The sequence below is a fragment of the Thermobia domestica genome, chromosome 2, assembly GCF_964235325.1.
Source record: "Thermobia domestica chromosome 2, izTheDome1.hap1.1, whole genome shotgun sequence".
Lineage (NCBI taxonomy): Eukaryota > Metazoa > Arthropoda > Insecta > Zygentoma > Lepismatidae > Thermobia > Thermobia domestica.
Window position 1 is genome coordinate 85,344,573 of NC_137455.1, and position 22,355 is coordinate 85,366,927.

General features: G+C 35.7%; 1 protein-coding gene across 2 annotated transcripts in view; it reads right to left on the bottom strand.

The window, feature by feature from the left end:
* LOC145673773 (influenza virus NS1A-binding protein homolog) overlaps window positions 1-22,355 on the bottom strand; it is a 109,235-nt gene that overhangs the window by 38,645 nt on the left and 48,235 nt on the right. For both annotated transcript variants that reach the window (XM_081743530.1, XM_081743537.1), the window contains exon 2: window positions 13,646-13,808. In XM_081743530.1, coding sequence (XP_081599656.1) covers window positions 13,646-13,777 — 132 coding nt within the window. In that variant the 5' untranslated portion in view covers window positions 13,778-13,808. The remainder of the gene's footprint in view (window positions 1-13,645; window positions 13,809-22,355) is intronic.

Genomic DNA, 22,355 nt, shown 5'->3' on the forward strand with positions numbered 1-22,355 from the left:
GTCATAAGGTGCGGTTGGTGCAAGCGTTACTTGTTTTTCTACGACCACCATCATTACAACAACTTCTTTCAATAAATCATGGGTAATGCTTTACGAAGTGTTGAATTGGAGAAGGGACCCACGGTTGCCGATATAACAAAATATGGGACTATTATCTCTAGTGTCTACTGTATAAGTTTCATTAAAATCGGAGAGATGTATTTGTGTGATTTTCGCGGCCACAAAAAGGGAGCAATATTGAGAAAATGAAATGAAATCTTTCAGTTTAACATCCCACGATTATGCCCTTTAGCCTAAAGGAGACAGATGATTAAGACAAATCAATGGATGGAAGAATCGGTAGAATGAGAATGTGGGAGTATCCCGAGAAAACCCATGGACAGTGCTGTCTACCACTAACTTACTCGGCCAGGGATCTAACCAGGTAAATACTCTACCACTGAGCCACAATGCAGGTGCAATGTTGAAACTGGAGCAGGATTGTCCCCCTTAAGCCCAACGGTTGCCGATATAACAAATACAGGTCTCTTTATTTTCTCTCTAATGTCCACTGTGTAAGTTTCATTAAAATTTGGTGTGTATCACGTGGATATCTTGTCAGAAGCTCCCGACGTGCAAAGCTGTGGAACACAGCCTCTGTTGTCGAGCCGAGCCCGCCCTTCGCCAAGCCTGGCCTGGCCACCAAATATAGGTATCTTTAGTTCCTAGACGATAGGCTTCTTGGATGCCGAATTTCGTTCAGATCTAGTAGCTGCCGCGAAAGAAAGTACCACATATAGCCGACACGTGCCAAGCCTAACGCAGCCACCACATCTAGCGCTCTTTATTGCTCAGACAACTGGGCTTTTTGTCCAATGAATTTCGTTTCGGTCCGACTAGCAGTTACCGAGAGGTAACATACAACATACAAGACAAAGCGAGATGAGACGAGCCTGTCCCCGGCCGAGTCCGGCTAGCAAGTATTGTTAACTATTCCTTAGAATGATGTCCGCAACCAGTGTCCCATAGCAAAGTAAAATGTGTGACGCGAATTTTTACCAACTGTGAGAAATAAAACGTTAAATCTGTATTTTTATTAGTTATTTTATCCCAGTTACTTTGTTTCATATGTCTGAGCAGTATTTTTATTGTCTGTACGCATAGGCGGAGCTAGGTATTGTCTTCTGGAGGGGCAGACTTTTTGGTCGGTCTCGGAGGTCTTGGTAGGTGGCTATTTTATAGGTGGCATTTTTTTTTCCAAAAAGTAATGCCCCTCAAGCCCCCCCCCCATAACTCCGTCCATTTCTGTCCGGTAGTTGAAAAAAAATAGTTCATAAGTGTTACAGTACGTGTTATGAAACAAAAAATACTGGTACCTAGTCATAAGGTAAAGGTCAAGAAAATACACAAAAGCTGAAGCGTTGTTAAGACACTTTGAAAGAAATAGTGAAAGTATTCCCGGGCTCATTAGCTACTAGTGACATTTCAAAACTTCCTCTTTGCTGTTAGAATCAGCAGGCGAGTTCATTTTCAATTGTATGTTTGGGTGGAGTGAGCTTTCCGATTGACTGAAATTAAAACTCCAAAGAGAAAAGGACTCAAAACCACCGATAAAGAAATAAGACTTGAATGGCCAACATTCTTCCACGGACCAGCTGCCTGTGTGTAGTTAAGCATGCACAAGTATCAGATTTAGGGTATGAGTGTAACTGTTTAATAGTAACAGAAACATTTATTTTCTTATAATTCTACACTAGAATAATTTCTTATATGGATCCTAAATTCATTTGCACTTATATACCATAATAAACTTTAATTCATGTTCATAAATTATTAATAAATGCACGATTCGATTTGTTTAAAAATATAATAATACGTTGATTACAATTTGCATTTATATTAATACTGTCATATAATATATTTCTGAAGGGAATAACGTTGCAGTGTGCCGTCTTGAGTCATGGAAAATATATACTGTGCCACGAGTATAAAAAGGTTGCGGAATATTACCTTAAACAATGGATCAAATTTCGTTCAGATCCAACCAATAGTTACCGAGAAATAATATACCACATACAAGGCGAGTCGAGCCGAACCGATTCTACCATGTCCCTAGCGCATCCCGGCACCAACTATAGCAATTTTCACTTTCTTGGCCATGGGTTATTTGCCCAGCAAATTTGGTCCAGATCCGGTTAGTAGTTACCGTGAGATAAAGTACCACATACAATACGAGCCGATCCGATCCGAGCCGGTGCCTGACAGAGCTCAGTTACCAAATATAGTGATCATTAATCCTTACTTAGACAATAGGCCACTTGCTCACGGAATTTCATTTAGATTCAGCCATTAGTTACCAAGAAATTAAGTAAAATGCAAACACACAGTCTCTTTCCCTTTCTTTTCTACTTGGAATGAAATTATTCTTACTTGGGGTGAAACTATAAGCTCCCTATCCTTACGCCGAGAGTTGAAAAGTGACATTATCTAGAACTACATAATTCAATTAACTTGGTTCTGTATCATTTTAGCCATTAAACTGCGAAAGTACAAAATATTCAGTTGGTTGGTTGATCGGTTCCTTTCGGGACCGAGGCTATGACACGTGGATCTACAGTTTAAGGTGGAATCCGATCATGAATCAAACCTGGGGCTCCATTCATCAAAGGCGCGCGCACTAACCACTAGACTAGCGGGGAAGACTGCGGAATTCTTAGTTTTAGATAGTGCAGAACACAGTTTGAGGGGAAAGGGAGAGGGGGCATATATGATTTGCAATAAATTTACTTTTATGAAGTCTTCTACATGACGATGCTGGTACTAGTTACAATACAAGACACAATCGATACTCGCGCTGTTAATGTCGCAAAGCACGCGAAGACATCTATTAAGACCCGACCTCACCAACTCACTAGTACATCTGTTTTCTTCTTTCACAACATTATTATCATTAGTAGAAGTCCATAAAATATTTTTTTTTACAAAATTCTCGAAGAACCAACGACATTCTGCAACTGTCAACGAATTTTGCACTTTTTAAAAAATAATATCGTAAAGAAAGATAAATTATACATCATTTTGTTATAGGTGAATCCTTAATCTTCTTACAGCATTGTTGATTGAGGACAAATTTAAACAGAAGAAAATGCCCGACAAGTTTCGAGACAAACTGTTCGTATTTAACAAAATAATGAGAAAATTCTTAAAGATATACAAAATTATTGTTGTACCAGAAACATTCGAAAATTACTTTAGCTCTATTTAAAAAGTTGCAGCATGGATCTACCCCGTTTATTGAGTTTACCTGAACGGTTTCATGTATTTTACTATTACCTTTCTCAACAGGTTAAATCATCATTTAAGCACAGAACAAAAGAGAATTTAAGAATTGTGTTCAGAAGAATAAGTCTTGTTTCATATCATTTTTTCTAGTGTGTAAAACAAAGTTATTACCATACGGGAGTGAATTAACGAGGCTGCATGATGAAACATACAACCAAGGTTATAATTATTTTATCATTAACCTATGTATAAAGCGAAAGAGCAGAAGTAGTAAATGATTGTTCCATAGTTACATATTCAAGATCCAAAGTTTATCAGAGCTTTATGATATTCATTTAGAATTCTCAATAACCAACAATACATTTCGTTACATTCTATAAGCCCTTTAGAAAGGATGGACATACCAAAATTATTCGGATAAAAGATAACAAAAATGATTAGTGTAGCAATATCCGGATGATATATATCCAAATATTATCTGCCATACAATACGAATTACCCACTTAGAAGTTGTCATTCGGTCCAATATTCGGATTACTTGTTCACTGGAAAAGATTTCTGATAGTTCATTATCTGTCCATTTTGTCAATCCCTAATTCAGACATAATTTAATCTCTACAATCAAAATATATATTTCTAAGTTCTTATTGAAACTTTCATGATGTAAGTATAAAAACTGTCAGAAATTTTTGACAGCCTGGTATATTATTATTCCTTAAGATACTAGAAATAAACTTGCAAAACGATCATCAGGCGAACACAAAATTTTAAACGACATATATCTGTAATAGGCTATTATTTCTTACATAAGTGTTGTTTCCCTAAAGACTCACGTGCACATGTGTGAGTTCATGGACTTACTGTACAGGTGAAGAGTTCAATTTTTGATGATAAATTGTACAATCATTTAAATAAATAAATAAATAATAATATAAACTCTTACAAGCTCTGTAGTTTTGTTTACAGCTGGGATTTAGTAAAAATAAATATTATTCTTCAATTTGGAGCTTTTCCCGCAAGTTTACACCTCAAAGTGTAGTATAAATAGGTAAAAGTAATTTAACAGGTTGCTGTTCACTTTTTATTCTATTGAATTTCGAAAAGGAGATTGATAAAAAAATTGACAAAAATCATGTCGAACGGAACGCATTAATGCAACTTTTCTCTCCTAATATGCTTGTCACATTAATTCTCTTTAATGCCTCCCCCCCCCCTTTTTTTTTTTTTTTTTTTTTTTTTTTTTACAAGGACAATGAAATGATAAGCATTCGAAACTGCTAAATTTGACTAACTATACTATAATAATTTGTGAAAATTTCTTCCACATTACTGTCTTCAAAATTATACTGAAATTTGGAATTTTTTAATTAGATCATGTACACCTTGTCTCAAAAAGGTTGAGCGCATTCTTTATTGGTGTTTTGAGGCAAAAATTTTCAAAGTCCAACTTCGGGTATCTTCGGGAAATAGTAAACCAGGTTCGAACCTCCAAGCCAGCCTTTGTAATCGGGAAAAAGTTTGCAGATGTGTTTTTCTTCTTTTAAATATAATAAGACTTGTTATCAAGTGTTGAAAAAAAGCAACATTGATTGAAATACTTAACGATACAATATTTCGAAACTTTGTATTAATGTCACCACATGCTTGTTTGTCATTTAGCTCTCCATACGTAATGAAACATTTAGATATGTAAACGAATCTTTCCATATGTAAAAGAATGCTCAAAGTTAAGACATAGAACATAATTATCGCCTAAGTACTAAAATAATAGTCAAAGTAGAACAAAAACAGCGTTTCTAGTGGGTATGAATGTCATAGTTTTCTTGAGAACCGTTATACATCGCTAAAAGTACCTTAGCAGAAGTCCTTGTGTTAGCTCACTGGTAAGCTGTTGGATTTCAAATCATAAGATTGTGAGTTCGAATCTCTTCTGGGGCAATGCCTTTTTAAAAAATTATATTTTCCGCAATGCATGAAAAATTATATAAAATAATGACATTAAATACATCAGTTGTATATATATATAACATAATCATTGCAGAATGTAGTAATTATTATGTTTAAAATATAACATCTGAAATAGGTAGGTGTCCACAGTAGGTCTGTATTATATATATGAGAATGTTAAATACAAGTTAAGAAACTCGTTCACTAGCAATAAATAAATCATGTAGTGTATTTATTTGCAGCTATTTGTCATATAGAGGGTAATTCTCAACATTCATAATACAGCATGTCATTTATGTTCTTGAAAACTTATTCGATGCATAAACCGAAGGTTTAAACAGAGAATCCAAAGTCGCAACGCTCGCAAGAAATTCATGAACCCCAAAGGTCACGTGAGCAGACTGGAATTGTCCTTATGAAGCACGCCACAGCAGAAAGTCTTTACATAGATTTTCAATTCTATTCCTGATATATGCTTTTGCAATGTGGAAGTGGTGATGCCTTTAGTCGCTCGCTCTCGCTCGCTCGCTCACTCTCTATTTATACAGAATATAAAAGTGGATGGATGTGTGTGTTTCAACATAATTCTGATATATCTAGCGCAATTATAACTATATTTCTTACAGTCTGGAAAAGAGTACTGTTGGGATACATATCAAAAATGCTAGAAACTGGTCGATATTAGTCTCGAATCCATAGCTTCGTGGTCGCTTAGGTGAATAGTTCTACTTTCAATTCAAGTCCAATTAAGTTCCCATTAGCGCCCAGGGTGGTTACGTAGCGACATAAAAATATCGAAATCAACCGATATTAGAATCGAATCGTAAATTTTCAGCGCCGCTAACTGCCGCATTTCCCATTAGTCCACATTAGTCCGCATTTCACATTAGTCCCATTGCCTAGAGGGCAATATATTTGCAGAGTGCAAAGTTTAAAACTTGAATAATATTTTAATTTTTTCCGTATGAAAAAGTTAAAAATCAAGAGCAAATATACTATTTCATGAACAATCCTCTTTTACTGTTCTAATATGTATAATAATAGCGTAAGAAATCTAAAAATAATTCAGAACACGTTTCACATTTGTTATTTTTTGTTACGTAGTTCTAGCTGTAGCATGTAGTGAGTGGTATTTAAATGTAATAGATTCACTAATTAAGCATATTCGAGCGTAGAGGCGCCGAGCTTTTAAATGCAACACTGGTCGCTAAATTAATTGGTAGAAATTTTAATGTCATTTAAGACCAAATTTAGTCCTAACGGTGGCAGTATCCGTTTGTTCTCCTAGGAGAAATGACAGGGGCTGACATCAAAATTATATATATATATATATATATATATATATATATAAAAGACCGACATTAGTGTCGAATCCATAATTTTCGAGGTGGATTAGATAAAGAGTGGCACTCCAGGTGCTTAATGATATAGAAAATTAGTTTTTCTTTCTTTTTTTTACGTTGGTCTACTTTTCCTTGATTTGAGACTTTCAAATTTCATCCTATTTTCTACTGAAATGTGTCTGTAAGGCAACAAAGAAATAATTATATATGATAAATTTAAATTCATTTTAATTCGGAAGTTGAGAAACACTTTGCCATTATATATCGTAAAGGTCAGATCCACCAGCATAGTAACAGAGAGGTGCTTGAGAAATTGACGGTAGAAATTCAAACTCCGGTAAGTGATAATTTCACAGTCTTGTTTTATTACAAGTGTAGCCTCTTTAGTCAACGGAGATGAGGACGTGGATCATGGGTCAGAGTTGATGTCGATGGGTCGGAGTTGGTCGCAATGGTTCAGAGTGGTTCACAGTTGGTGGTGGGTCAGAGTAGATCACGATGGATGATGGGTCAGAGTGGGCCAATGGGTCATTTGGGTGGTGGGTGATACTGGATCATGGTGGGTCGTGGATCAAATTTTCATTGACCCACACCATCTCTGGTTAAAATTGTACTAAAGATAAGAGGCACCGAAGATGCATGTCGGCTATTATGCTCAAATTTTGCACATAGATAGTACCCCACCAGAAAGCAATAAATCTGAAACGGTTCACGGTATCACCTCCTAGAACTCGAGATGTAGGGGTTTGTCTGATTGGCTAAATTAAGACGTCAATGATTTATCCATCAACAAGCAAGCTTTTTATGATCGTTTCCGTAGGGAAATCAGAAGAACACGTGCTTAGTAATCGTAATATTGATAGTTCGCGTCCTCCCCGGGGTATTTGTTTTGTGTTTTTTTTGACTCACCTAAATATAAACAAATCACACATATAGGCATTTTAACATATTTTGGGAGAGTAATTTTGTGGTTCGTTGTCGTTTCATCGCGTCTCTGCCGCTGGTAGTAAAGTTTTCAAAATGGAACTGGAGCCACAGCGGATTGTCGCTGCGGGGCCACCAATTTTTGGCGAGAGGTCAATAGTTGACCATCTGTAGTCCACCGACGCTTACAGCTTAGGGTAATGAACGATGTCTTTGCCTTGTAGACGTCATGACTACCGACGTCGGCAGTCAACTAGCTTTTAGTATTCCTTTACTAACCATCTATCGTTCATGTTTATACACGGTGTTGTAATAATAATAATAATAATAATAATAATAATAATAATAATAATAATAATAATAATAATAATAATAATTATTATTATTATTATTATTATTATTATTATTATTATTATTATTATTTGTAGTAATAGTAGTATAATTGATAAGAGAATAATTATATTGTCTATGTATTGTCTAGGTTTGGCTCGTTTTAGTTTGACTCGACTCTAATCCGAGTCGAGTTGGAGGATATTTTTCGCGCCGAGTCCTAGAGTAGACCTCAAAGATGTTTGTTTCGAGTCGAGTCGAGTTTCAAAGAAAAGTCGCTCGTGCCCATCCCTACTAATGAGAGCTTAATCGGAGTTAAGCGAAATCGAAAGTCACACTATTTATCTAAGCGACCCCGAAAACTATGAAGTCGACACTAATACCGATCATTTTCTAGCAATCTTTTATATGTATCCCCCTCCCATTCACCATAGGTAACCCGACAGCACTCTTTTTCAGACTATAAGAAATTTGGTTAAAATTACTCTAGGCCAGTGGTTCTCAATCTAATTCCTATCACGATCTCCTTTTATCACATCCTCTTGCCAGCGACCCTTTTATAATTTGTGTTTTATAATAAGCTTGTGTGAGATTTTTAACATACCTATTTCTATAATAGTAGAATCCATTTCTTGTTTATAGTGAACAGTGCCGTGGCATGGAAAATCAGCGCTCGGGGCGAGAGTATACGATGTCTCCGTATATATGAGTGAGGTCGACAGACTAGCTGCGAAGCACCACCATGGTTGGCACGAAGCTCAATAAAATTTTCAAAAGTAAACTCTGCCTTTTCTTGATTTTGAGCACATTTTATTACGTTTTTCCTTCTATTTTATACATGTGCACATGCACTTTCCTATAGGGATGCACGCGAGACGCGAGAAGTCTCGTCTCGTCTCGCATTTGCGATACGAGACACGAGACGAGAGTGAAAATTTTATGCGAGACGCGAGACGAGACTAAACCATGCGAGACGAGACGCTAGACGAGACTCGGTTAAGTCTCGCACGAGAAGTCTCGCGAGACTTCTCGCAGTCTCGCAACATTTATGAATTACATTTAATTGTATATTTAGTAATTTTACATTTATTGAGTTTTCTAAGTTGAGCGTTAATGCCTCCAGGAACAAAAAAGTGATTGGGGCAATAGACATTTTATGAGATTTATTATTAATCAAGGTTAATTTTCAGGATTAAAGCCTTCTTTAGTTTCTAAAAAAGAAAAGCTTTGTAAATTGGAAATTTATTACAGCATCGATTTAGGACTTTATTTTGCGACACAAACATATACACGCGGGCGCGCACGAATACATGAACTTCTATTTTTGGTCTGAAAAGCGAATAAGACTCCCTATTGCTGCGAAATATGATATTTCTGTTGTTTCTGTCTTTTTCACATTACTTTAACTCTTTTTTTTTTACATTCACTAACGATTAATGTTGGGGAATGGCGGGGAAATCCCCTCTCGTCAAAGTTTATCCCTGGCCCGGCTCGCAGAAATAACATGATATTTTTTACATGGAATAAGTATTTTCTTTCTATATATTTATCAAAAACATCCCCCTTTAGTTCGGAAGTTTAATTCAAATACTGGTTTGGCAGGATGTCCCTATAGGTTTCGTGGGAGATGGTAGGAATGGCCCTATATCTGTCAGTAATTTTATTTTCTAGATCTGGCAGTATAAGTTGAAAGCGAAAGTTGATAAAATGCGATAATCCAACATTGCTACAAGCCCGAACGAACCAAAAGAATTGGGTCGTATTGTGTTGTGAGGAGTTCTTCTGTTGTGTACAAGCACTTTTGGTGATATAAAAACATCTTTATACTGGAAAATCACCCTTCAAGGAAACGACCAAAACGTATAAATGTTGATAGTGGCGACGATATTTTAGAAGAGCCAAATATTGCTGGACACCTCTAAGCTGGAAAACAATGTTAGATCCAGCAACAATTTATGCTGGTTTTGCTGTAAATTATGCTATTAATTTGACGAAAATTAATGGTCCAGCGATCAAATTCCAGCACAACTTTTCTTTTAATTTGGAGCGGAGGGGACACAAGTTCGGATACCATATTGAACTCTAGGTTCCGTCTCCTTAGGATGTTATGAACATTCATCCCATGGAAAGCAATGGCAAACCACCATTCACCTTGCCAAGGGACTTTTAGGTCAAATACCTGCCTTCGGACAGAATATCACATCATCATTCATTAACAGCCATAGAATAACACATTGCAAAATTTTGACCTAGAATATATGCGAGACCATGCAAGAAAGTCTGGCGCGAGACGCGAGATGAGACTCAAAATTTTATGCAAGACGAGACTTCACATTTGCGAGACGAGACCTTACGCGAGACGAGACCAACGCTTGAGGTTGCGAGACGAGACGAGACTTTTCCATGTCTCGTCTCGTCTTGTCTCGCGTGCATCCCTACTTTCCTAACATGAGTAACACACTTCCTACGAAATTTGTGCCCCCTTTTTTCGGCGCCCGGCATTGACAGTGGATACAGTAACTGTACTATCTACGTATATTCCCAACGACGAAGGTGCTGGTTCAAGATGGATGTTAAACTCCTTCTTTGAAGAGGCCATTAACGTATCTGATCTAAGCCCACAACTTCTTAACCAAATAATAGAATGATCATGCTACAAGTCTTTGCAACTGGTTTTCTGTAACAAAGACTTGGACAAGTTCTGCCTGATGAGGAGAGAAGAATATCCTGGTCTGGTATCTGCTGCTTTAAAGTAAAAATTCCATTTGCTACATCGTACTTGTGCGAAAGTTTTTTTTTTTCATGGTAAACATTAAAACAAAGACAATAAATCGCTTATCAGTTGAAAATGGCTTCATAATGTTCGTCACGAAGATTGAACCGGGCATTGCTGCACTAGTGAAATTACACCATGCTTAGGTATCTCATTAGGTTTCAATTTTAATTGTATTTCAATGTGCAGGTTTTGTTCCATGTGTATTTTTCTAGTATTTCTATATACAATTCTCATTAGTATCATATCATACGTCTTTCATTTAAATTCATTTTTAAACAACTCTGCACCCTTTGACAATGTTCAGTAGACTTATTTTTTATTGTTCTGTACAGTATGTATAAAAAATAAAAGTATGCCTATCAGAACAAAATTCAAAATAATTTCCGGTATTAGATTCTAACTATATTTATCTCTTCCGCTTATCTTCGCGACCTCCTAAGGGCCACGACTCCCAGGTTGAGAAACTCTCAGACGACCACAAAATTTACCGTCTCGCGTTTGCACAGGCGAATGTGGGTCGCAATTGGGAAAACGTGTTTTTCTCAGATGAATCCATATTCACAACATTAAATGAGGGACGCCGTTTTGTGTATCGCCCGAGAGGCACCCGATATGACCCTGGATGTGTTGCTGCTTGAAATCGCAGTGGCCATGTATCTATTTCATGTTGGGGTTGGATTTTCAGGCGCGGAGCAGAACAGCTTTACAGAATTGAAGGACACCTGGACAGTGCTCAATACTTAGATATTATGAGTAATATCATGGTGCCATCTGTACGAGTATTTCAGCCTGATGGTGTAATTCAGTTCCAGCAAGACCAGTCGCCAATACATACTTCCCGTGTGGTTTAGGAATGGTTCGCAGGGCAGCCTGAGATTGATTTAATTGACTGGCCGCCTCGTGGAGTAGACCTCAATCTCATGGAAAATATGTGGGCAGAAGTGAAGAGTACTCTAAGGGATAGTTGGCCTGAGGTAGATCCACCAGAACCCAAGATGACCTGTGGCATCTTGTTTCCGAAGCATAGCTGGAGGTAGGGGAAGGAGATAAATTTGTCACCCATTTAATAGATTCCATGCCCAGAAGAATAGGGCGTGTAATAAATTCAGAAGGGTGAATTTTTTTTATTCTAGTGTTTGTTTTAAATTGATAACATAGATGTAATATTTTATGTAAGACTCCTGTAATTGGGATTCTCTTGTTGGAGTCAGCGGATTTAAATAAATAAAATAAGTATTGGACACAATGTCCCCGCCTTAACTCCCGAAAACAGTCCTTTTCAGGGCTACCTAAACGGTTCTGAAAATATTTCTAGAAGTAAACCACTCCTTGAATCCGATTTCTGTGCAATTCTACTAACAAAAAAAAAAAAAAAAAAAAGATAATTCTCTGCAGGCTTTGAACTCAAGACGACCTCATTAACAAGCCCGTACTCTACCAGTGAGCTAACATGAACACGCAAATCCAACCTGAAGAAACACGACTTTCAATTTCCGGTATTCCATTACACTGATGGTCATATACTTTGCAAATGTTGTATTCAACTTGGGATATTCCGCAACACATAAACAAAGCGAAAAAGAGAGAGAGAGAGAGAGAAATGAATATACAAAAGCATATTCAACGTATTCGAATGAGACTCTAAGTAACGATATTCCGTTCTAAAGAGAATTTGTGTTTCTTCCCGTGACGTTAAGGGGATCGGGAAAAGTTATGTGTCTTGAAGCAGGATCCGACTTTGAATACTCTGTTTACACACTTTCTATATTCGTAGGAATATACTGTATTTCACGAATGTAAATGACATGCTGTATTGAGAATATTGAGAAGTTACATCTGTATGACAAATAGCTGCAAATAAATACACTACATAATTTATTTATTGCTATTAAACGATTTTCCTAACTTGCATTTAACATTCTCATATATAATACCCACCTACTGTAAAAATTATCTCAGATTTTATATTTTAAACATAATAATTACTACATTCTGCAATGATTATGTTATATATATACAACTGATATATTTTAATGTAATTATTTTATATAATTTTTCATGCATTGCGGAAAATATAATTTAAAAAAAAAGGCATTGACCCAGAGAAGATTCGAACTCATAACCTTATGATTTAAGGTCCGACAACTTACCAGTGAGCTAACACAAGGACTTCTGCTAAGGTACTTTTAGCGATGTATAAATATTCTCAAGACAATTATGACATTCATATCCATTACAAACGCTGTTTCTGTTCTACTTTAACTTTTATTTTAGTACTCAGGTGATAATTATATTCTATGTATTAACTTTGAGCATTCTTTTACATATGGAAAGATTCGTTTACGTATCTAAATGTTCCATCACGTATGGAGAGCTAAATGACAAACAAACATTTGCTGACATTAATACAAAGTTTCGAAATATTGTATCATTAAATATTTCAATCAATGTTGCTTTTTTTCTACACTTGGTAACAAGTCTTATTATATTTAAAAGAAGAAAAACACATCTGTAAACTTTTTCCCGATTACAAAGGCTGGCTTGGAGGTTCGAACCTGGTTTACTATTTCCCGAAGATACCCGAAGTTGGACTTTGAAAATTTTTGCCTCAAAACACCAATAAAGAATGCGCTCAACCTTTTTGAGACAAGGTGTACATCTCTTAGTGTCTGAAGACAGAAAATGAAAAATTAACGTCCAGTGGTTGGACCATGCAACTCAAAGATGGATACATAAATGGAAGCAAATTATGAAATAATTTCTGGATGAATACAGTGAAAGCAAACGAGAGACCTGACAAAACTATTGAAGCTGTCAACCACAAGCTACTATGTGATCGCTAAAAGAAAAAAACTGCTAACTGCATTAAAACAAATACAAACTAGCGTTTGAATATATGATGTAGACTTAAAATTATGTATGTGCCACTGAGATAATAAATCTACGGTGTTTATAATTCTACTGAAAGGTACTATATTTTGTTGAACATTTTCAAACACTGAAACTGTATATATTAAAACTTTCTCGTTTTGCTTATATATACAGTTACTATTATAACACTTACGTTAAGCACAACGTCACAAAAGTGTTTGTTTTTCCTCATCATGTTAAGGGCCTGGAGAACCTTGTAATGATGGTTCTCATCCTCGTAAACGAGATCACTGACTTGGGCTTGGTCCTTTTGTTGTTCCACCATGGTTCTGGTTTAATTAATTTCACTGCTAATCCTGAAATGAAATAACTGTATATTACACTTCTTATGAATTACATATTTCAAATAAATATGGATTATCTGTTTTGCATCAAAACTATAAAATTCGTTAATTGGTTGATTCAGAGTTTAGCGTCCCGTTCAGGACCGAGGTTATGTACAAGTAGACCCAGGGTTGTTGGAATTTTTCCTAGTCCTAAAACACACATTTTGGGGGGAGGGGAAGGGGGATTGTTAAATCCAAAAAAGCACACCTCCAAAAATATACTTCGAAACATAAATTGAAATGATAACTTGAATGTGATTATAACTACTTTCTTCAATCGTTTCTAATTTCAGAATTGGCCTAAAATATGTATTTATCAAGAGATTTCCAGAGCAGAACACCATTGAAAAAACAAATATGTTTGACAGTCATGAATTTTGTTCGCGCTCGATTAAATTCGTTGTAACGGTGTTCATTGTAATATGAACAAACAACATACTACATTCACTTTGTTTTTGTAATACATACTTGAGTATTAGCTCAAACAAATAAAATCTTTCTTCATGTGTCAGTTAATTATGAATCGAAAAAGCTTCACTTAAGAAAAAATACTAAAGATACACCTCTATTTTCTCTACATTTGGATAGTGATTATCTTGCGGTAATATTTCAGTATTTGCTTGGCATGCTTTTAGGAAAACTACAGGAATCCTCGACGGCTGACCCACAGATTTGAATCCTGATATAATACGGGATTTTATTCCTATTCTATACTTGTTGAATGCCTATCCACGGGGAGAATAAGTTTATATAATATTTTTGAAACCCTCCCTTCTCTTAAGATATGCATTTCAATGAAAGGGTAATGATAAAAAATCAATAAGATTATTTTTGGCATAAATGTTTAATTACAATGATATAAGAATCCAGCATGATGTATCTATCTATCTTTCAAAATTTATTTCAAACGGGTCAGCCATTTCCCATAATGCGACCTCAAAGACATGATAATGTTGATTTTGAACATTTACCTTTTCTAACCTTCTCTAAACATTTTTTACCTTTCCTAACCTCCATGCCGATGAAAGAATAAAGGAATAAATAAATACCGAAACATTTAAATATTTACCGCATGATCAGCAGGTATCAGCTTTGATTATGTGCTTGTAATTTTGGCTGAGAATTTTAAATACATCCTTGGTTTTAAGACGAATGGAAAATAGGTTAAAATAAAATGAATACATAGACTTTTAAAACAGCGCTTCATTCCAATATTAAGTCTATTTAAATGCTTATTAATGAATTTGCTGAACGCTTATTACATCTTAAGTGCGAAACACATTTCTTCTTACAAGTTATTTATTTATTTATCAAGAATCTAAGAAGTATTGAGCCTGCGGAGGTCAAATTTGAGAATATGTCTATTGTGATTTGAAAATATTATGGAAACATATATGCACCATTTTGTTAAAGGACCTTCTTCTGCCATTTTTCTGGCAACATCACATACCCTCGTCGCTACAGAACTTCTGTGGTTTCTGGTCAAAAAAAGTGTGATACGTCGTTCGCACAGGCCTCTTTTGGAACTAATTTAACACCATACAGGGAGTTTTGCTGAGACCAAAACAAATGATAGTCTGATGGTGCCAGGCTTACGCTACATGGTAGATGCATTAAAACATTCTAGCAAAATTATCTCAATTTGTGAGAGCCGTTAAAAATGTGTCCAGTCTGGCGTTTTTAGCGTGGTATATGACACCCTTTCTATCGACTGGTTCTGCCCGTTTCTTTTGAATTGTTAGATACACTCACACTAATTGTCGACAGCATCTGTCCGAATGTATCGTTCTGCCCAGCGACAGCAACTCGTGATGCACGATGCCCTTCTAATCTCACCAAACACACAGCATAACCTTCTTGGGAGTAAATGTGGACTCTGCCACAAGCTGTGGAGCTTCTCGGTTCGACCAACTTTTTTTTTTTTTTTTTTTTCACATTCTTGTCACAGATTATACGTCACTCATGATCAACCGCTTTAGAAAAGGCTCAAGTTTGTTACGTTTCAGCAGAGATTCGCAGACACAAATTCGATCGAGTAAATGTTTTCGAGTCAGATCACGTGACACCCAAACGTCGAACTTCTTTCTGTAACTAGCTTTCTCCAAGTGGTTTAACAATGTTTGTTAATGGATGTCAAAGTCATTGGCGATGTCATGACTTCTCACACGTCGATCTTGTTCAACTTTTGCCAGAGTATTATCCACTTTAGCTGTTGTTGGTCACCCGCTATGAGAAGCATTTTGGATATTGGTATTTCCAGAATGAAAGCGACTGAACCATCTTTTGGTTGTTGCTTTCCATAACATATCTTGCCCATAAATAACACCCACTTATTAACAATCTTGTGAAGGATTCGTACCTTTATCGAAATAAAATTGTAAAATGTAGTCCACTCATCTCCACGGCGCAATAATTTACGTCTGATTATAGGGACTCCCAACACTTTTTGCACATCTAATAGCTTAAACTGTCAGCTGCCAAATGACGTTAGGCCTGACCCGCTATGACTAATATACTGAGATTTAGGACACTAACGTCATCTCTAATGCAAAAGGCTTAATACTTTTATCGACTACTGATATAATACGATGGTCAATATAGTATAAATATACGTGGGCAGGCAAGTAGCCAGGATTTCGTGAAGGGGAGAGGGTCCGTGACATGAAATACTGTAGTCATCACACCAGGGGCTCGATCATTCTAAGCAATTTTACTGGACCATATATTGGTTCGTTTAGCCAGGATTTTGTAACGGAGGGGGTACGTGACATGAAATTCTGAAGGCCCAGGAGCTCGATCAATCTAAACTACTTTACTATCAACATATATTGGTTTGTGAGAATATGTTGGTAAGTATGAAGAAATCTCGAGTTAAAAAAAAAAAGTATTGAAAAAGATTATACAATATTTACATCCTTCCTCTGTTTATTCAAATATAATAATTTTCCTTTCATTATGACCTCAACTATTATAAAAAGTAGATATTCACTATTATAAAAAGTACATACTCAATAATGTCTTGTAAAATATTTTGCAATATCTGCGTTCCTTTTTCTGTTGAATCAAATGTTAACAGAACTTTCATTCCACATATATTTTTGTTTTTATTATTACGTCAACTATTATCTGTTTCAAGTAGTAGTTGAAAGGAGCAGTAGAAAATTGTTTTTGAAATAACATGTTTGATATTGCAAGCATGCGATGACGAAAAATCATGATAATAAATGTCCACGCTGTTACACAACGGCACTATGCTTTCGGAAGCTTGAAATCTCCCTGACTAGTAGCAGAAATTCTGAGAACTCCGCAACTTTTCTAGAAATTTCAAATTCCCTGACTCTTCCAGGATATATCGCTCACCTCTCGCAACCATGTATAGCAAGTAATACAAATTTCCTCATAAGAAAGAGTAACCAAAAGCTTCCTTTAGTTCATTTTCAACGCTGATCCTTCTTTTTCTCATTTTATTTTGTTTCATCCTTCCTTAATTTTTTTTTCATTTCTGGTCTCGAAGGGGGGATCCGGATCCCCCGGACCCTTCCCCTTGGCTACGTCCCTGACGTGGGACATCATGTAACTTACTAGATCTGGACTCTTACCAATTGAAATGCGCCACATACAGTTTTATTAAACAATTTAACAAGTGCTGGATTTTTTTTTTTTAATCAACCCATACCATTGTCGATGAACAGTATATTCAGAAAGATATGAATTGAAGTTTACAGTACTAGCTCTGTTCTAAAAGGTTACTAAAAGGTTGCCATGAAACTGGATACAACATGCTAAGTTAATGGGGACAAAATGGTCAAGTATTGTTTTGACACTTCTGATAGCATCCACTCCCATAATGTAACTTTTTTAAAGTATATTTTTGTCTCAACACAAATACCATTGCATATTTGTTCTTCCTTTCAACCATGTAATATACGCATTTACTTTAAACTGAGTACCGCTCAACGACAAGATAACATCTCTAGAAATCGGGTATCATGTTAATTGTTTTAATACTGTGGAAGAGTTCCAGAATCAAAAACTGCCTTCTTAAATCTTTTACGATGGAATATTTAAAGTGAGGTTCAAGAAAACTTATCTTATTGCCTACTAGTATGTTTCCATTTTATTCCTTTCGAGGAGTTTTGTAGTGACATGTGATTACGAATATGCTTCAAAGTCTGATGATAATATCATAAAGTAACTTGATATCTTTGCAGATATGGCCACCACAGTAAAAGAGAGAGTGTCCGGAAATGGTGTAAGCAAGAACTACTCTGATACATCTCTTAATAAGTATAGTCGGGAATTCCTTGGCAGAACAACCACCCATTAGTTGTATCCAGCAGTCGACTCGACATCTGCCTTTGCCCAGTATTGTGTGGGAAACTACATAAACATATATCTATACGATACTGCAGACAACGGATATCTATATAGTTAGGAAAGACGAATTTCTGAAGATTGATTCATCGCAATATCGATTACTCGGAGCTTAAATGAAAGAAGAAAATACGAAGAGCACTCAGGTGAATTGGGTTCTTGACCCACACTAAGAATCTCTCACAATGAGCGGGAATCAACTGAAGTGAATTGAACTAAAAGACTAAGAGGTAAGCCCTCACGGGTGCTCCAGTGGCTAGCACGTATGCTTATAGTGCACGTGGATCCAGGTTCCACCTGGAAGCACAAAAAATTAATTTTGTCGTTATTCACTTTCAGTAATTATCAGTCTTCTTTAGCCTAAAAGGCACTAAAAGTGGGACGTTAAACTAATTTTATTTAGTTTTTCACGAAAAGATATGTGAACTAGCTACCTAGTAGAAAATTTGTTCAAAGACAACCTCAAATACACGTTATTATCGATCTTATTTCGAATTTCTATAGTGGTGGACAAACACCGTGTACATGGCTTTTCTCGGATTTATTTCCTCCCATAATTTACATTCCACTTATTTCTCATCATCACCGTCTGCTTTAGCCCATACGTTATAACAATGGGACGTAACTGCAAGATTTTTTTTTTTTTTTTTTTTTGACTTTTGAATGTAGTAATACATACGTAAGGATAAATATATTTTTGTTTGATTCGCGAATTAGGTTGATTTCACGAGAATTTACAATACAAAATTTACATAATTCAAACTTAGAACATGTGTGTGGTGTAAAAGTAAAAAAGTGTATTTATTCCGTACACTTTGTGCATAGAGTAAATTGATACATGCTAGTAGTAATTGTGGTCTTTATGATTGCACTTATGTTTCATGCAATATGACAAAGTGGGAGCCAAGGACGCACCGGGTCCAGACTCTCCCCAAAACTCTTAACATACATTTGTAAATTTTCTCAATAAAACTATACTTGTTTAACAGAGAAATGACTGATGTATCTTGAAACTTTGATCTTACACTTCACCTGTATAATTTTTCTTATAAAAACAATCTAGTTCTATCATTTTTTTTTCTTCTGAAAGTATAGGTGGAAGTATTTTACAATTACTTATCGTCTTTTCGGGATCAGAATTTTACCCGTTCAATACTACATAGACCGAGTAGCTTGTAGTATTGAAACCTCCCGCAAAGCTTGGATACCTCCCCAACAAAAAAATTCTCGGTGCGCGCCTGGTGGGAAATATCTAAATTAGCTACGGCAGTGCAAAGGTAATTTATTAACAAATCATTCGTACTAAATTTGATTCTACTATTTGAAATACTATTACTTTTCCATCAATCAATAGTCCCACAACTAAAATTTGAACACTAAATTCAACTAAACTACACATAACACCTGTCAATGGTTAATAGAGTACGACGCATTAATCAACGAATTCAATGTTCTTTCCAATTATGATTCACTGTTGTTAATCGATACTGTGTGTTACAGTTTTTATTAGTAATTCAATGTTGCCATTGGTAACATTATATTGACTCAAACGGGAAGTGAAAAATTAGTAGAGAAATGAATGAATATTTGGCTTATTATTCACACTTAGCTGCAACGCACTGCTTCGGTTAGGTAATAGAAGCCAACTAAGAAACAAAAATAAAGCAAAGGATTTTACGTCATGGATAATCTGTCAGGCATAACGAAAGAAGTATTTCGATTCATACATAGAGGAAGGACAGGTGAATACGAAAATGCGTTCAAGCCGATGTAGTCAAAGCCAAAGGAGTTCGCCGTTAGTACCTCCCCCACTCCGTACATCGCAAATCGTTAACGACCTTGAATGACGTAGATCTTGTTATGTTTACATGACGATCCCAATTGATAAAGATATATATTTTTAAAGGTTGTACAGTCCGGGTGAAACTCAACGCCGATTCATATTTTAATTTCTTCAATCCGACCTTCTTTAAAGAAAATTTCAATATACAAAAAACAATTATACGTCTGTAATTTAGCATAAACAGTTTATGAACAAAATGATACTTTTAGAAACGGAAAAAATTCCGAAATTGAATAAATTTTAGTCTACAAAACAAGTGATGAATATCTTGATTTTTGTCTCAACAAAATCCTGTCTCCTCTACTATTTTCATTGGCGGGAAGAAAAGAATTGTAAATTTGGGGTGGATTGCGCCCAAGCACTTGGGGGATCGGTTATCTCTGTAAACAAGAGTTCCGATAAGGAAGGTTCATGAACGAAGTGCGTTATTAAAATTTTAGGGTATATTATATATAATCTTATATGGAACAGGTTTTTAATCATAGTCGTACCCAGGAAAATGAGTAACAGAAATCAGAATCGTGATTTAAGTTGGAAAGCAACTGGAATTAAGCACGAGAGTGAAAAGAAAAATTTCGTGATAAAGTAGAGCTTTCCCAACAGAAACAGATATATTTTTCGGTACGAGACAACACTATAACGACACATTTTCGAGACAAGATAATTTAACTTTTTCTCATGCATATCCTTAAAGGCAAGTATTGCTTTTGGGGAGAATATCCGAATTTAGGGTGTCACGAAATAGAGGGGAGCATTCCAACAAATAATACAATTAAATTAAATAGTATGTAATACAGTAATAATACATGATTTATCTTTAACAACAAAATACACACTAAATATGCAGAGAGAGAACGAGAAGGATGTCGAAACATATCCTGTTCTATGCTTCTGGTGCTCAAGAAAAAAAATGTAGAGAGGTTTCAAAGATAGGAAAAACAATCAGTGAGGCGGCTCAATCGTAGATCGCTCACCTTTGGCCATTGGTTCGATTCTAGGCCATATGAATTTGTGGTCATGTACGTAGGTTCTCCCGTTTCCTTCCACATTCTCATTCCACCAAGTATTTTATAATCATCCACTTCCATTAACCATCCGTCTCCTAAAGCTCATAATCGTGGGTCATAAAACATTTCATTTTATAAACAAAGTGCAGCAATTGGCGAAAATCGCTTTTATTAACATTTCAGAAACATCATAAAGCTATTTCTTTAATCTCCTTAATCTTGATAAGCTTTACTCTGCTCTCGACATATGTTTGCTAATGTCCTATATCTCTGGGTAGAATTATATCTTGAACGTGTATAACGCAATTTTCTTACTGCTTTGAAGCTTAAAATTACAATAAATGCTCGTGGCTAGACCCAATGAAGTTTATCCATTGTTAGAAGAGCATGGTAACATTATTCGGGTATGAGAATCAGAAGGTTGACAAGATGGCGTAGAATGTTCTACACAATGGAGCGTCATGCTCTTCAATTATTTCAATTTCATTTTTAACAACAATTTCAATTTTGGACATAATTTAGTGTATTACAATTTTGATAGTGCTTTACATAATTTTTTGTATGTTCTACGCTTCTGCCTTCCTCTTTAATTCACAAACTAGTGTGGAAACAGAACTATTTGAAACAGGCCAATTCGTCCATTTTGGAACGGGCCATCTTCTACAATATTATAATAACAACAAAAAGATTTAAAACAATTCTAGTGAAGCAGTCAACTTGGCCTTAGTGCTGTGACTTTTTAATTATAAAATCTCCCGCGAGGGAGATGAATAGAATAGAATCAGAATTTCAACACTTGATTAGATTGCGCTTTATACCTAGGTATATAAAGAACGTACTTTTAGTGCAACAAGAGGGTTTATACTCTGACAATCTGTCTTCTCCACGGTACTTTCATGATATTTATTATATTTTAATTAAAGTTCCCACGTGCTTTCGTCCAACCTTAAGAAATAAACATATTATTTGCAGAACAATGGGGTAGAATCAACTTCATATTGCAAGTTTTCATAAAAAATGTGATAAACATAACAATTTCACACTCTAACTTCGCTTTAAAAGTCAATTTTGACATAATATATATATTTTCTTGGAGGCTTTACAATCATCCTTTCCTTGGAACTGGAACTGGTCAATGATAAGGAGTAAAAGGGGAAACTGATCCCAATTTCTAGGTTCTCACACACGCACACAGTTACAAAATAATAATTTTAATAGTGACCTCCATAAAAATTTTTAATGCAATATTTTTTTTTTTTCATGTTTTTTCAACCCAGGATTGTTAACAGTAAG